Here is a 15,744-nt window from a genome sequence, read left to right as displayed (position 1 = left end):
TGTTCCGTGATTGCACAATTATTGAAAGTGAAATGAGGCAAGTAATAATCACAAGAAGCAAAAGCGAATCAAATAATTGTATATTTCAGCGTGTTTTATACATTAAGGCCTAATTTACACAACGCCGGGTTGGGTTCTCCGCTTTGCATTGTCCCTTGAAAATGCCCAATCCGAAGTGATTTTCACTCTGGTGCCTCTTTTCTATGCAAGCAGCCTCTCTTACTTCTTATCTTGTCTACACTTTCTCCAGAACCTAGTTGAACAAGAAAGTCGATACCCAGTTTTTAAAGAACGCTATCGATGATACCTAACGAAAGCCTTTCATTTTCTCTCCATTTGATGAGGCATTTTAGCTAAGAGTATTTTGAATGATTTTTTTCTCAAAGAAGCTCCTTCACCAAAACACCAAAAACTGTTTCTTGCTTGCGCATGTTTTAGAATCCATTATGATATAGATAGGTTTAAAGTTTGAAGGTATATTACATAATACACATCGGTACGTAATTTTCATCGTTTAATTTGTCTTGAATAACTGCGAAAAAAGGCGAGTGGCTGACTAAACAAGGAAAGGTCTTGAGCTCGTGACAAGCAGTGGCCTATATAAAGAGGGCGCCTGGAACACTGATCTATAAAAAGACTGGATCGAGCTTCTAATATGACCAGAGTGTCGCCATCCGAGAAGAGGGCCCCAAAACAGCCGATGCGAGGAGACGGCCTTCTCTTTGGTACCCCTAGCATTGTTTTCAGCTGCTCTGGCCTTGTTCTTTTTCAGCAATCATACACACAGCATTGCAGCTCTCGCATATCCATACCGAGGAATGGCTTCCCGTACCCTGGGTACCAGACTCACTATATAAAATAATAGAGAGTCTGGTCTAGTGCGCCCCATTCTCGTTCTGGTGTGCTGATATTAACCAATCAGGAGCGAGTGTACAGATTTCTGTACGTTCAAAGGTCACGGCAAAACAATAAACTTAGCTCTGGTGTAAAACATTGAACAGAACAGAACATAAATAAATGCTAGCGACTGTAACGATTTAGTTTGAAGATGCTGTTATAACTGTACTCAAAGAATATTTTCCGCATGTTGTGGAACTTAACACAGAACAGCATTGAAAGCCTTGTTTGTAGAGAGAAGAGACACCTTCGCCATATTGCCAACTGGCTTTGGAAAGTCTCTGATATTTAAGGCTGTGCCTCTCCTTGGAAAGAAATTAGGCCTTGTAGTGAAATGTAGCAAATAAGAAACACCGCAAGGCGCCGAGAACAAACAACAACAAACACAAGTAAATCAGTTATGGCTAATATTTCACCCGGCATACGGGGCTTCGCTTGTCGTATTGGCCATATTTGCTGTGGTGAACTTCCAACGTGATGATTCTAACCGCCGCGGTGTCCAACCGCGCTGCCTTCACAGTGAGGAAGTAGACTTTGAAAGTACACAAAATTTATGAGGAAAATTACAAAATACTTATTTTAAGTTGTATACGAAATTTAATAATGATTAACATTAAATAACTGCATTGTGCTAACTTTAATTTCATGCTTCGCATATGTTTTTTGCTACCAAATGGCGTTTTAAACCTGATTTGATTGGAATCTTGAGGCAGAAAAGTCTATTACCGCTGTATTAATAATGTCGACTTTACAGAACTATATAAAACACATTTGCTTTGAGATTTCCCAAAACTCCTCTGACTACTGAGTTTCTTTGTTATTTATCCGACAGTCTTGTTTCACAGGCCTAGTCTGTTAAATAGACTTCAGTTCTTTCAAGTAAGTTCACCAGAACGAGAATGGGGCGCACTAGACCAGACTCTCTATTATTTTATATAGTGAGTCTGGTACCCAGGGTAGGCTTCCCGCTATTGTTTGGGGCTCTCTACCTTTTGAAATTGAACGGGCTTCAAACGTAGGTGTTTCAAGACAATGGGAAGCTCGATCCAGTCTTTTTTATAGATAAGTGCCCTGGAACGACCGCCCCCTTTCCACTGATCTGCCCCTTTCAAGCTTGAACAAGCTTTGTGTCAAATTTCATTAAGACCCGACAAATTATTTGTCAGAAGATTTTGTGAAAACAAAGAGTGTCGAGGCATGGCATGTTGTGTAGCATCTAACCTTATTCTAGGTGACAGTTTATCTTATATATAACAGAAGCAGTAGAAATTAGAATGCAAAAATCACAATATGATTACAATTGGATCTAGTCTCTGCTGCTGATCTTTGCATTAAGAAATCAATGCTAAATACAACTGTTAATGACATGTTAGTACCGAGTGAAGGTTCTGAAAAGCAGACTGCCTTGAGCAGAAGACAATATTCACGAAGAGACAGACAGCCTGCGCTCTAGATTTTGGCAAGAAGAATTCGTGAATATGGCACGCGAAGAGTTTCTGGTGTTTTGGGCATATCTCACGGGACCAGGGAAACATCTCTTCTCTGGATAGTGTCTAAAAATGGATATATCAGTAACACAAAGCGAATAAAGAAGATATCAGAGGAACTTTGCGTAAGGTTAGATTAATCAAGGAGGCGAATGGATTTGATTGGATTTTGTCAAGAATAAACAAAGAAGCCCTAGGAGCAGCACCCCAAATATGAGAGCAGTGCTCTATAAAGAAGAATAAATAGATATGAATTGTGAGAATTGCTAAAAGTTGTGCGAATGAGAAGAGCCCACGCGCCCAGAAAGGAACTCAAGCTTAAAAAATGTTCGTTCAGCAATGGAAGAAATATGACGCTTTAAGAAATGACGATAACTGACCCTAAAATCATATTTTTCTATTTAATTGTCCTTTCATAAAACTAGGCCTAAGTTATGTTTTTTTCAGTACTTGGTAACAAGTTTCGGATTTCGTCATCTATTTCGAAAATTCGCTGTAGAGAAGAGTAATTTTATTGTTTCTTAGTTTTATGGCCCTGCTATTGATAGGTGATTAATGATGAAGAAAGTCGATGCCAATTATGATCATGAGATTCGTTGTACAGGGCCGGCGAAACGTATTTGAAAGTGGGGGGCCAAATATGAAGGTCTTGAAAGGGCTTAGGTTAGGCTTACATTTAAGAAAATTTTTAGGACTTTAGGGATGGCCAGAGACAGTATCTAAAATGGAAAATCCGAGGAAAATCCGAGGAAAATCCGAGGAAAATCCGAGGAAAATCCGAGGAAAATCCGAGAAAAATCCGAGGAAAATCCGAGGAAAATCCGAGGACTTTTACTGAAGGAAAATCCGAGGCAATATCTTTAAGCTTTGCTTAATCAATATGTACAAGTTCAACAAAAACAGGAGAACTATTAACTAAAATAAAAGCAAATTAATCAATTTGTACACTTGGGATATTTTTTTTGTAACTTCTGATCATAAATATTTCGGAAAAAAAGTGCTTTTAACAAAAATCAAAAAAAGTTTTAATAGAATTTACAATTGCGTCTAGACTTTCTTTCTTGGTAGCAATGGATTATCGATACAATCAAGTGTTGAAGTTTTCTTGATTTTACTTTTTTAGAACAAATCTGCCCATTCTTTCTTTCTCATGTCGTCAAAAATTTTCCCTATCGTCAGTTTCTTTCCCTTCCACATCGCTAGCAATTCCTCTCTTTTTGCAATGTTCCTGAGAAATTTGTTGTTAACAAATAGACCTTGTGAGCCACGTTTAGGCAATAGAAAAAACGAAACTCCGTCAATTTGTGCTGGCACCAAGTTATTCTGGATCAGGTTTCTCGATCTATTTCCTAAGCCAAGCTGTTTCTCGTTGTACAACCTAGACAATGACCGATTTCTTTGATCTTATTTCCCATATTCAAATTTATTTATGTCTTCTATGATAAAGTCATAGCAACCAAGCTAAATCTAAAGGCATATTTAAGGGATTACTAAACACAGTTACTTACGGAATGCTATACTACATTTATTTCCACTTTTGCCTAAAATTTTCCTTTAGCTCTGCAGAAAAGTAGGGGGCCATGGCCCCCCCCCCCCCCCCCCCCCGCTTTCGCCGGCCGTGTTGTATTCAGTCTGAGATTTGCAAAAAGGACGGACATGGTTTTGTTGATTAGAAGGTGGCGGCGTTCATGATTTGCTAATTCAATTCAATTAGACAAATATCATCTGGAAATGTAGAACCTTCGCAAATCAGCGCATGTTGTATTTGGAAAGTCTGATGCAGCTGCGGCCTGTCAAACATCTTCCCTGCCAAGTTGTATTTCAAGAAGATTTTCTTAACTGTGTATTCCATGCGATGTCAGGGTTTGCCATTCCAAGTTGACAGATCGACCGCCAAGCTCAAAAATGAAGAGACTCAAATTGCTCGCAACCGATTAAGAAATGGACGTTGCGTTCGAAGACATGATTTTAGTAAGAGTGAAAGTCTGTGAAAAGGGCAAAATGTGAGCATCAGAAGTCAGTTTATGAGAAATTCTACGAAATGCCAGCATTGCGGAAAGAAAAATTTCTTGATGAGTCTACAGCGAATGATAGAGGCCACAAGAATCAGTCTAAGTCATCGTCGGTTGAAACGAAAACCAACCAAACAAGTTTGCCTTTAGAACTTTGGCGAGTTGTATTTTCTTACCTGTCCATCAGAGATCTTTGCAGATGCTGTCAAACTTGTACAGACTGGAATGAGTTAGTGATAAGTTTGGACTCAACAAGATGGAGAGAGCTTTTTCTACAACAAAAGTTCGCTAAACGTTGGAAACATCCGAACTGGCCTAATTCAACTCACATCGATCCAAAATCATGGCGCTCCACTTACAAGATTCATTCACTAGCGGCCCAGCAATGGCTGAAGACGAGTGTAGATGCAAGTTGCACTTTTCATGGCGGAATGCTGAGTTTGTTAAGAGGTCCAAGGCAAAGAAAAGTGATACACGTAGGACCAGGCAGAAAATATTTCACCATAAACAGGGCTCTTTCTGCAGCAAAGCCTTTTGATAGAATTGTTCTAGACGCATGTCATTATCAACAGTTTCCTCTTGCTCTTAAATTCCCGGTGGAAATTGTAGGCACTGGAGATCCAGGAAAAGTTGTTATAACAATGTTGATAGAACATACAGCATCGTCAGCCAGAATCGCTAATGTCATGTTGAAACCGAGTTACCCAAGGCAGAGAGGTAGGGGAGGATCATCATCAGTTTTGATAGAGGTAAGCACTGTCTCACTATACTCTTTTTATTTAAGAAGAAGCTTTGTAAAATGCCCAGGCTTGATATGCCCAAAAGAAAGAAAAGTGTTAAAAATGCCCAGCAAGATGAGAAATTAGAAGAAAAAACAGGGCAAGTTTTGTGATCAAATCAACTGTGTTGCCAAAAATGTCACCCAAAATTGTTACTTATTTGGGTGTCTTAGAAATAATGGAGAGTTTGTAGTTTCGGATCATCAGTGTTGGAATAAGTTCAATACAAACATTGTCCCTTAGCAAAAATTATCTGGTTCTTATAGAAAAGATTTCAGTCATGTATTACAAAGGATTCAATATGTCTTCTTTTTATTGCAATGCTAGCAACTACAGAAGGATAGAGAAGGTCTAGGAAATATTATCTAAAAAAAATTGTCTTATGCTATTTCGTTGCTTTTAAACACATTTGTCTGTTTCATCATATAATTTTCACAATTCACAAAAGATTCAGACATATTAAAATTTGAGATTTAAGATGTAATAAATGCATAAATGCAAAATGTGGCAATTTAATGGTTGTGTTGTAACATCATACTTTGTTAGGTTCAACTTTCACTTGTCAGGCTGTTCAACCTGGTTTGCAAATGTTGATCCATAAACCACCTTTTATTGATCAAACTGAAATATATTTATCTCTCTAATTAAGTTTTAGTCACTACCTTTTTCGTATCAAGAAATTAAAAAATAGGGAACTACCTAAACTTGGCTACCTTCCATGTAAATCACATATCTAAGACTGTACTGGTAAGAGAATCGTTTATTGAGACGACTTTTACAATCTATTTAATAGTACTGTACATTAACTTGCACTTAGGTATAACATTTATTTTTCCATCCTTCCTGTGTCAAAAAATGAAAAACTTTTCCAGCAGAAGTGAAATTTTTTGGTAACTGATTTATTGACAGCATGGTTCCTTTCATCTCCATTAAACATTGCTTTCAAGCCACAAATTTTAAGTCCTTTTAATAAGTGCAGGGTTTGCTTGACTTAACCTTCATAATCTTTAATAATCATCCTAATATATTTCCTAAGAACCCAATGGCATGTAATTTTGTCATGATCTATGTTGAGAAATTTTCTACAAAGCAGTATTGTTTCGCGTTGCAGAAAATTATAGAATTTCTGGCAGATTGGTAAATGTCAACAAAAGGACTGAAAAGTTAGTCCTGGCATGTTTGGTCACCGGTTTTTGACAAGAAAGTTTTTGTAATTTATTACTCATTTTGAACATAGCCTTCCTGAATTTAGCCACCCCAATGCATTATTGTTTGCAGATTCACAAAACTATTTTAATGAGTTGATTGCAACAGTTCTCTGGTTGTCTATGAAAATTGCTATAATTTTGAGGAAAATATACATGTACCAAAAAAGCAAATGAGATATGGATCTCTTGTTTATGTTTTGGATTATTTTTAGGACACATACTGTTAAGCAATTTCTAAATGGAATTATACAGCAAAAACTCAAAACAGCTGCACTCTATAATTCTCGTCCAGCAATAAACCATTTAGAAAATGGCATTCATAGCTACCAAAGAGCACAAATTCTCCTTAATCTTATACCCAAGAATAACCAATGGACCAATAGAAGATGTGGCCAATAGAAGATTTGAAGTTTGCTAACAGATTACTGTTATTTTGGCTCAGTTCATAAAGTTATAAACTGAGACCAAACTACAGAGGTTTGATGGGGCCAGAGCTTGTGCTCATCTGATCAATTTGTGATAGCTTCAACTGATTTTGCAGATTTAGAGGTATTTCTTGATGCTCTTTCAGGTTATAGGAAACAATTTCAAAAATTTTAAAGATATATTTTTGTGACATCATCACTTGACAACTCTATTAGTAGGCTTAATTTGAATGATGAGAAAGTTTAAATTGAATTTGGCAGCTTGGAGCTTTGCTTTTAAGTTTGCTTGAATCTGGAACATATCCCTTTTAAGCAATGCTAAGCCATTTGGGCAAACATCTTTTACCAGGGCTAGAGTCTATGTCTTCTGAAGAAATAGTAGACTTAGCACAATAAGACTGCCAGTCTCTCTTTGTGTATTGAGAGTAAGTATATGGTGTGCTGGCTGGTCATATTCTGCTTTAAATGTATGTTTAGGTATACAGATTTTCTTTATTCCTCTAACATGCTTACTGTTTTGAATAACATTTTATTAATTGGTTGTTGTAGGTTCAGGATATTTTGTCATTATGCAGAATAATAGTTGCGTTTTGTTTCTAACTAATATTTCTTTATCTTCCAAAGTTTTTGAAAATATCACTTCACAAATATTATGGTTTCATCAACTAAGGTATACGCAGACTGTGTACAAGTTCAGTTCCTTAGAGTTAACTTGCAGGCAATAAAAAGAGCTGATAAATGACAATATTTTGATATATTCTGGGCTAGATATGTATTATTAAACTGTTAAAAAGTTTTTATCGGCCACTCCAGAGCTTTTGTCACCAATGCTATTGGTGGCTCACAATTGATAAGATATTGGGAAGGTAGGGGGTCAACGTTAGATTTCCAAATGTTCACAGTGTGTCAATGTTGCAGTAATAGTATTCTTAACAAACTACAAGTGATTTCTTGTGATGCCATAGCATTTCATATCCAAATAAAAATCACCCTTGTACGCCGAGAGAACAACAGAAAATGAAAGTTTCAACGAACTCATTTTTTGGGGCTAGCAATTCGACTCCTGGCGCCTGCAAAAAGTTTTTTCGCTTTTATTTAAAGACAAGAGGGTTTACTGCTATCGGTACTTTGCAGAGAGCTGTACCGCCAACCTCAGTGTCTGCTTCTGAACTATCCCCTATAAGAATAGTTTTTCCCTTCCTGGGACGCCCTTAGCCCAGGGACTTCCTTAGCTGTTTGCGACCGTCCTTACTGCACGGCGATGTCAGTTTTGTTTCACCATGTTACCTTGGCGTGCGTGTCGGCAATCTTTATGACGTTCACAGCTTTCTTTCATTTATTATTGAGAGTTTAATTTCCATTCGATTGAACAGCGGTACCTGCTCGCCTTAATATCTCTACTGTTTACACCATGATATTTATTGTGAATAAGGGAAGTGAGAAGTTTTTTATTTAGAACAGGTTTTCCTTTACAGCTGCCTAGCTTTCTCAAATCGTGGAAAATCTATTTGACTTTCAAATCCTGCACAAATAATTGTTGATGGAATTTGCCTTTTTTTCGTTTATGTTTTCCTGCTGATTAAAAACGATTGCCAGAGGGACGAATAACTTACAGTTCAATGAAGCTCTTCGCTAGATCATTTATGAAACTTCATTCCCTCGAACAAGGCGAATCGACTACGAATTTTTTCATCTTTAAATTCGGAACAAACGTAGCAATATATGCGACAGGCCTTCTTCAGATGTAACTAGAATGTCCTTAGTAACCTATTCTTTATTTGGTAATCGGCCGCAGAACTACTCTTAATGCTGATGCATATAATGGTTGCAAAGATCAAATTTAATGCTTTTGAGAAGAAATGTCATTCTGTATAGGGTGTATTTACTATCATAATAGAACACAAGTAACTAATTACTTCTTAGAGATATCGTACAATTTTGCAAAAAATCTTGTTGTCTTGATGGAAATCACTCAAAAATCGCCTGAATTGCCCCATTGTATTTCTTAGGAGAGAAACTGCCTTTGATTTCACAAATAAAGAGACAGAAACAGTTGGTTGTAATGGAAACTGCGGTCTTTATTTTCTTCGCTCATTGCTCGTATACATTTTCTTACAGGTAGCATTTGGCCGATAAATATCAGTTGATTTTAAACACAAGCTCTACCAAAATTGATCTACCAAAATTGAATAAAATTGTTTTTGTAGGTTTTTTCTGGGCATCTGCAGCTGGATAACTGCTTGTTTGAGCAAGGGCAAGTTCACGTAAATGCTCCAGCCACTGTCAACATTCGCTATTGCACATTCAACTCTTCACATGTCAGTTTCAAAGGAACTGGGTTCAGTAACGTCAGCAACTGCAAGTTCAAGCCAGACAGGGTTGCTGTTGCTGTTGAGGAACCTAGCCTATCTTTAAAGACACGAATGTTGCATCCATATGTTGGAGGCTGGGTGGAAATGGTTCAAAGTGCAAATTTAAAAGAATATTATAACAGAAAAGTGCGATACAGGAACAGCAAGGCAAAAATGTATAGCGAAAATGAGCTGGGTGTGAGTGCATCTGCAGAAAGCTTCGAGTCGTCAGAAAAGTCATCAGGGACTTTACTGGACACTGAAAATGAAAACGAGACATCTAGAGGGAAAAAAGGAGAGCCCGGATACAGCGACATGATCATAGATAACAATTATGATTGTTTTGATGATGAAACAAAAGGAATATTAAATTCGGTTCGGGGAATCATTTTTACAAACAATAAAATAGAAGGGGGACGTGGTGGTGTTACGGTGAGTAGGCTTGGTCATGCATGGATCGAAGGAAATGTATTCTCTGGCCTTGTTTATGGAATTCGCTGTATGCAGAGTGCAAGGGCTGTCATATTGGCAAACACGATCAGCAACTGCGAGACCTCCGCTATTTTTATGAGAGAGCATTCTAATGGGCTTGTATGTGGCAATCAAATTTTCAGCAACGGTGAAGCGGGCATTGATCTGAGGAGTAACGCGAATCCAATGATACAAAACAACCACATATTCACAGGGAAGCGGTCTGGAATTGTCTGTTTAGACAATGGCAGGGGTATAATAAGAGATAATGACATTTACAACAATAAAGAGGCTGGGGTTTACATATTGTACAAGGGAAACCCGGATGTCATGTAAGTATTGTTACTGTATTTTTACCCGTTATAACCCCCACACTCCAACACCCATGTTATTGCCACTCCCCAACCCCATTAAAACACTTCTGAGAAAATAGAATGAAACTTGGAAACAAACTGTCAGCTTGTAAGAACGATCGGTTTAAGCGAAGAGCTTCCACAATCTTCAATGATTTTATTCTGCAATTTTCTAGAGTTTTTCGCGAAAGCATCATTCTTTCAATTACAATTTTCCTATCGGACGCAGATATCATGTAATTTTGATATGGGGGGGGGGGGGTAAAATCATATTAAGTAGAAATGGATTTTTCAATTTGCTGTCATCTAATTAACCAGCTATGAAAGTATGAAGCTTGAGCTGCGATGAGCCAGCGAACAGAAACTTTAATAATAAGAAGGCGGGGGGGGGGGGGTAGGAATAAAGGAATATTCAGCAGAGAATGAGAAGAAATATCTGATTTTATACCTCCTGAAATGTTGTATTTTGTGAATGAGAGATGTATTCTGTAAAGGGATGACAATGATATGTTTGTTTTGCCAGGTACAACCGCATATGGTCCGGTCGTGCAGCAGGAGTTGCGGTAACGGAGGGCGGCAAGGGGCACATCTCTTACAATGACATTTGCGGCATGGAATGGGCTGGCATTGATATAAGGAATGGCGCAGACCCGGTCGTGTCACATAACAGGATACGGAAAGGTCAGGCGGATGGCATCGTCATTGGGGAAGGCGGCAAGGGCATTTTATACGATAACGACATCGAAGGTGACAGCATTCAAATCCCAAGTTTCGCCTGTCTGACTTTAAAGCTATGTTTAAAGAGCGTTAGCAGTAGTTTCAGCTGAAGAATTTGTTGCGAAGAGAGAAAAGGCTTTTGACGATTGACTTTTTCGCGTGAAATTTGGTCCGTCTTTGTGGCATCACACTAGAATACTAAACTAACAAAGATTTGGTCGTTTGTGTCTAATATTACAATTGTACTTTTTGTAGAGTGTTTAATGATGTCACATGCCATTCACTCCCGTTTTATATGGTCTTTAACTAAATTCTAATGACATTATGTTATTCTATGGCATTTGAATCCACAGTCTAACATTTCGTGTAGCTTTTCAAATTCTCGATAACATATCATATTCCTGCTGCTTATGCATTCTGCGTGACATTACCTATCATATGACTTCACACTCCGAGTGGCGTTTCATTTTGTATGGCGTTTCAATTTTCATATGGCGTTTCGAATTTCATGAGGTTTTCTACATTTCATATGACATGATGCATTGCGCGTTGTGAAATCGCGTGAAATGGCATGTGAAATCATTTAACCCTCTACAAAAAGTACAATTGTAATATAGACACAAACGACGCTCCATACCCTTAAAGACTCATTCGAGAATCTCAGTTGCATCAAGTGTGTTTACTATATAGCTGGCGCAAAATAATGTGCTTTCGAGACAGACAAAATTTGGTTGTTTGAAGGCGGTATTTCCTTTTTCAGGAAACCGAGGTTGTGGGATTTGGATACTGGACGGTGCCAAGCCAGTGATTCACACCAACCGCATCAAAGATTCTGGAGACTCTGGCATCGCCTTCGTTAGCAACAGTGACCTTGACCACGATTCGCAGCAGCTTCATGCTCAGTTTTTGCAACAAGAACAACACCAGGTTTTTATAATTGCCTTGAATTATTTTGACACCCATAGCAGTGCGCGCCACATAGTCTCTCTTTTTCTGCTTTCTAGTGTTATTAGTGCTGTGCCACACGCGTGGTGTTTACAGTGGCTCCTGAAGCGTAAAAAGTCTTGCGCTAGCCTAGATGGTATTTCGTTCTCAGGCGCCTAACATGTTTATACCTTCAACTGTTATTGGCCAATTAGGTCAGAAGCCACTATGCTAGAGTCAATGAGACGTGCCTTTAAACATTTGCGTCATTTGAGATCTATCCACTGAAAATGTGTCGCAGCGTAAAATATTACTTACTTTTTTGCGTAACTGCTAATTGTCTGGATGGCTTCTATTTACCAATAAATGTCTTCCCTTGTTTAGTATTATAGTTTTTGAATGTTTCTCAAGAAGAAGGCCTTCAAATATTTCTGTTTTTTAAAGGAAATCGGAGAAGTTGTTGAGAGCAGCGACGAGGAGGAATTTGTCCCTCCAATCAACGATTTTGAGGAGCCGGAGTCACGTTTCGTACTCGGTTAGTATTTTTGCTTGCTTTCCCATTAGTTGCCATTATTGATAGCACTTCCAATTGTTTGTTCATAGGTGGACTTGATTTATTCGATGTATCTCAAGTATAGTTCAGTTGTACATAAATTGCATTTACGTTTTAGTTTCTAGGCCAGACAAGAAATTGCCCCAAGTCGAGTTCAATAAGGTAACAAAGAACCGTGGACATGGATTGCTGTATGGCGGCAGCGACGGAGTTGTTGCTTCGCGCAACACCATAAGCTATAATATGAAACACGGGGTCTTGTTAACAAGGCCAGCTGAAATATCACTGCAGGACAATAACATAACATTCAACAACCATTCTGGTATTTGTGTGTTGCTCGGTGTATGTTGCACGATACAGGGGAATGGCATATACCACAACAAAGAACATGGTATCCAAACTGCTGGCGTTGGAATAATTAAAGAAAATGACATCTTTGGTCATAAAATGGCTGCTGTTCACATTAAGATGCAGGGAGACCCCCACGTAACGAGAAATCGACTGCAAGGTATCCAACAAGAATGCGTGTACGTGGAGGACAACACGCGGGGTTTGATAGAGCAAAATGAGATTCACCACTACAGCTTCGTCAATCCAATTTACTACCATCAGCACAGTCAAGTTCAAATTGCTAACAACAAATTTCATGTTTTGATAAAGCAAGATAATGACGGCCTAGAGACTGCAATCGACTTGGAGTATCTTAATCTAAGCAATCCTTCGCCAAGGCCAATCATGAATAATGATAGCGAGAACAGAGGACCATTCTTTTCCAGTCCAAATCACGAGAAGAGAAGAGTAGACATGCGTAGAAATGTTGCTATCAGTGCTTTGTGCTCTATTTTGTAACCTCTAAAGGGTTCCTTTCAAAGGCTTCTCGCAACCTCGAGATTGATTTAAGCTCTTCATAAGTACAGATTTTTATATTCTCACATGCATCAGACCTTCAGCGTAACCGCTTACCAATGTTTATAATCAGGGTCTTGTGTTTTGTATTGTCTTTCGGACGACACTGCAATGTTTACAAATATACTTTTGACAAAATTGCACCTTCCAACTGAGTGCGAAGTTTTGAAACCTCTAAATCAATGGCCAATAACACGATGCTTTTCCATCCCTAAAAAAACTTCACCAGCTGCAGTACTCTCAACTTACCAAGAAGCTGTTTAAGTGTGCGTATTCAATAATGTCGGGAAATGCTCAGGTTATTCACAATAAGTCAATTACTGGAAGATATAAGTAGTGGTGGACACTTGGTCAAATAATGGGGGCAAGTCTATTGTTTCGGTAAGGTGATGTCACATTTCTCCATTGTTTTAAAACAAATGACCATTTCTTCCAATATATTGGAAGGCAACTGCCTCTACGCCCCCCTCTCCCCAGGTGGCCGCTACTGGATATAAGTTTTAAGAGCTTAAAGGCTTTGACAAGTTGAAGAAAGTTACCTGATCTATAAAAATATGACAATGCAGCTCAATTGAAGGAAATAAATTTCCGCGTTTCCGACTGTGTTCACTCGAGACCGGTTGAATTTGGAACGGTACTAAAATAGGTACGGGTGGGCTAGCAACGGGTTTATCTGTTCCAAACAACAATTGAGTCTGGTTTTTAGACACTGGAGTTTCACCTGCTACGTCATGCGCCCAGGTACCCCCATTTTTCCGAAGTGATTTCAGAACCGCTGAACGTGGATGCGGTCAAGTATCAATAATTCTTTCTAAAAAAATTGGGATTGGTTCGGAATGGTACCAAATTGTCACAAATTTCTTGTGTAAATGCAGGCTCGTCTACTGTTCGGACACACAATCTTCTTTTCACATTGGCATGTGGTGCAAAATTGACATGCGCAAAAATGTGTGTCAAATCGATGCTTTTGCGGTATTAGGTATGAGGCATGAAAAGAATTAAAGTTGAGACAGCATAGTGCTTGTCAGTTGCTTGATTCTGACTAAAGGTTCTCTTGTGAAATCATCTTGCTGAAGATCTTCCAAACATTGCTATTGTCACCCCGATTTATAAAAATGATGCTTTAGTGCTTTTAATGTAGATATTCGTTTAAAACGTTATTTAATATTTTTAGCTTATTTAAAAAAAAGGAATGATACTTTCCTTTAATTTTTGACATAAATTGTCGAGCTTGCGTGGATTTTGTTAACGAAAACCTCTGGCCCTGTTATGCGTGATGGCTGCTCGGTAACTACAAGCTACCCTGGATTTTAACTGTGTTTCACCCTCTTTCTGTACGGTTTAGAATCAGTATGTGGTTCTAACGTAGTGGCTTGTCGGATTCCCATACAGCAAACCTATAAATGTGTCTTACGGTGTTTTAAACATTTGGAAAGAATTTTTCGGGGTGGGGATGTTAACGTGGGTATTTTAGATGCTATTTGTCTGTTTATGCCTTTAAGCAGAAAATGATGAATAGAAATGTCAGTAAATCGTCAAATATTCGTTAACTTTACAAGCTTTAACAGTTATTGTTCCCTTGTTTGGAATTGTGTAGGACAGTCCGTGCATTAGTGCACTAGTATCTTCCCGATCGAAAATTTATCAAGAAGCATGGTTTTTTGGAGGGACGTGTTTTGATTGGAGGACTCTTCAAGAGCTTGCAGGAGCTGTATTTAAATCTGCTATTACCAAAACGCAGATATGCAATTTCATTCTAACTTGGCTGTTAGAGGATTGCATACACTTTTGTTTAATTAGCGATTTCCCACCAAAATGGCGTTTGAATAAAATTGAAATGTTGTATGCATAATTGTAAATATTCGCTTTTGTGATTGAATTTTCGTATTAAGGTAGCGTGCTTTCTTCCACGTCAGTTTCTCCTGTTGTGCAATGATAGGAAATTGCTACTGTGGTAACTTACACGGATAATTCCTTGAATTTTTAGAAAAGATAAAATGTAGTCCGCCTTCTAATGCAAGTAATTTTCTTGTCTTCATCTGTATTGTTACAAAAGTCGTCGATAATTACCCCCGAACCCCTTTTAGGCCGCCAATGCTTTAGACTTTGGTTAGCATACGGTAAAATCTAAATATAAAGAGCGAGAAAAAGAGAAAAAGAACTTTGGGGAAAAGCTAAGATTAGCAGATTGTCATCAGAGATTGTGTTTTTGTATGGACGGATCAGGTGGTCGAGGTCTTGCATGAAAACATGAAGGCCTAAGCGAATTTTCGTCTTCGGCATCCATCTTCGATCATTGCTTGTGATAAAATGTGGACCAATTACGGATTTAACCATTTACACGAGGACAGAGACGTATCAGATTGGTTTAATGCCACATTAAAAGCATTTCTTGCCTTTTTCGAAAGTCAGCGGTTTCTTCACTATTGCTTCGAGTACTGGAGTTTTCTAATTTTTTTTCGATTTCCCGGTACTCGCGCTTTTCTAGCGAGATTTTACGATTCTTTGGTCTGGTCCTGCTAGTATCGACCAAAATAACATCGAATTGTTGAGTTAACGATAAACTTTGAAATGTTCACAGTTTATCTGATGACCCTTATGGTAATGAATCCTGATATGCCAAGCCAAGTTCCGGGACTAAAAACTGCGCATGCCTCAAAA

At 38.3% G+C, this 15,744-nt stretch overlaps 1 protein-coding gene across 1 annotated transcript; it reads left to right on the top strand.

The window, feature by feature from the left end:
- The first annotated feature begins 4,050 nt into the window (after positions 1–4,050).
- LOC135689646 (uncharacterized) lies at positions 4,051–15,098 on the top strand. The gene is made up of 6 exons (XM_065206944.2): positions 4,051–5,145; positions 9,016–9,962; positions 10,507–10,730; positions 11,461–11,627; positions 12,069–12,159; positions 12,296–15,098. Exons 1-6 carry the CDS (start codon positions 4,426–4,428, stop codon positions 13,024–13,026), a joined length of 2,880 nt encoding a protein of 959 aa, XP_065063016.1. The 5' UTR covers positions 4,051–4,425; the 3' UTR covers positions 13,027–15,098.
- The last annotated feature ends 646 nt before the right edge of the window (positions 15,099–15,744 follow it).

This window comes from Rhopilema esculentum, chromosome 5, assembly GCF_057945365.1.
Source record: "Rhopilema esculentum isolate cy_ngs chromosome 5, ASM5794536v1, whole genome shotgun sequence".
NCBI lineage: Eukaryota > Metazoa > Cnidaria > Scyphozoa > Rhizostomeae > Rhizostomatidae > Rhopilema > Rhopilema esculentum.
The sequence above is the reverse complement of the archived record's forward strand: the minus strand, read 5'-3'. Positions and strand labels throughout refer to the sequence as shown.

What these genes read in the sequence shown, in the direction of transcription:
- LOC135689646 (XM_065206944.2), top strand. Translation starts at nt 4,426, where the DNA reads ATGCCAGCATTGCGGAAAGAAAAATTTCTTGATGAGTCTACAGCGAAT. An exon ending in ATACGATAACGACATCGAAG is followed by an intron (nt 10,731 to 11,460) that starts GTGACAGCATTC and finishes TTCCTTTTTCAG; the next exon opens with GAAACCGAGGTTGTGGGATT. An exon ending in TGCAACAAGAACAACACCAG is followed by an intron (nt 11,628 to 12,068) that starts GTTTTTATAATT and finishes TGTTTTTTAAAG; the next exon opens with GAAATCGGAGAAGTTGTTGA.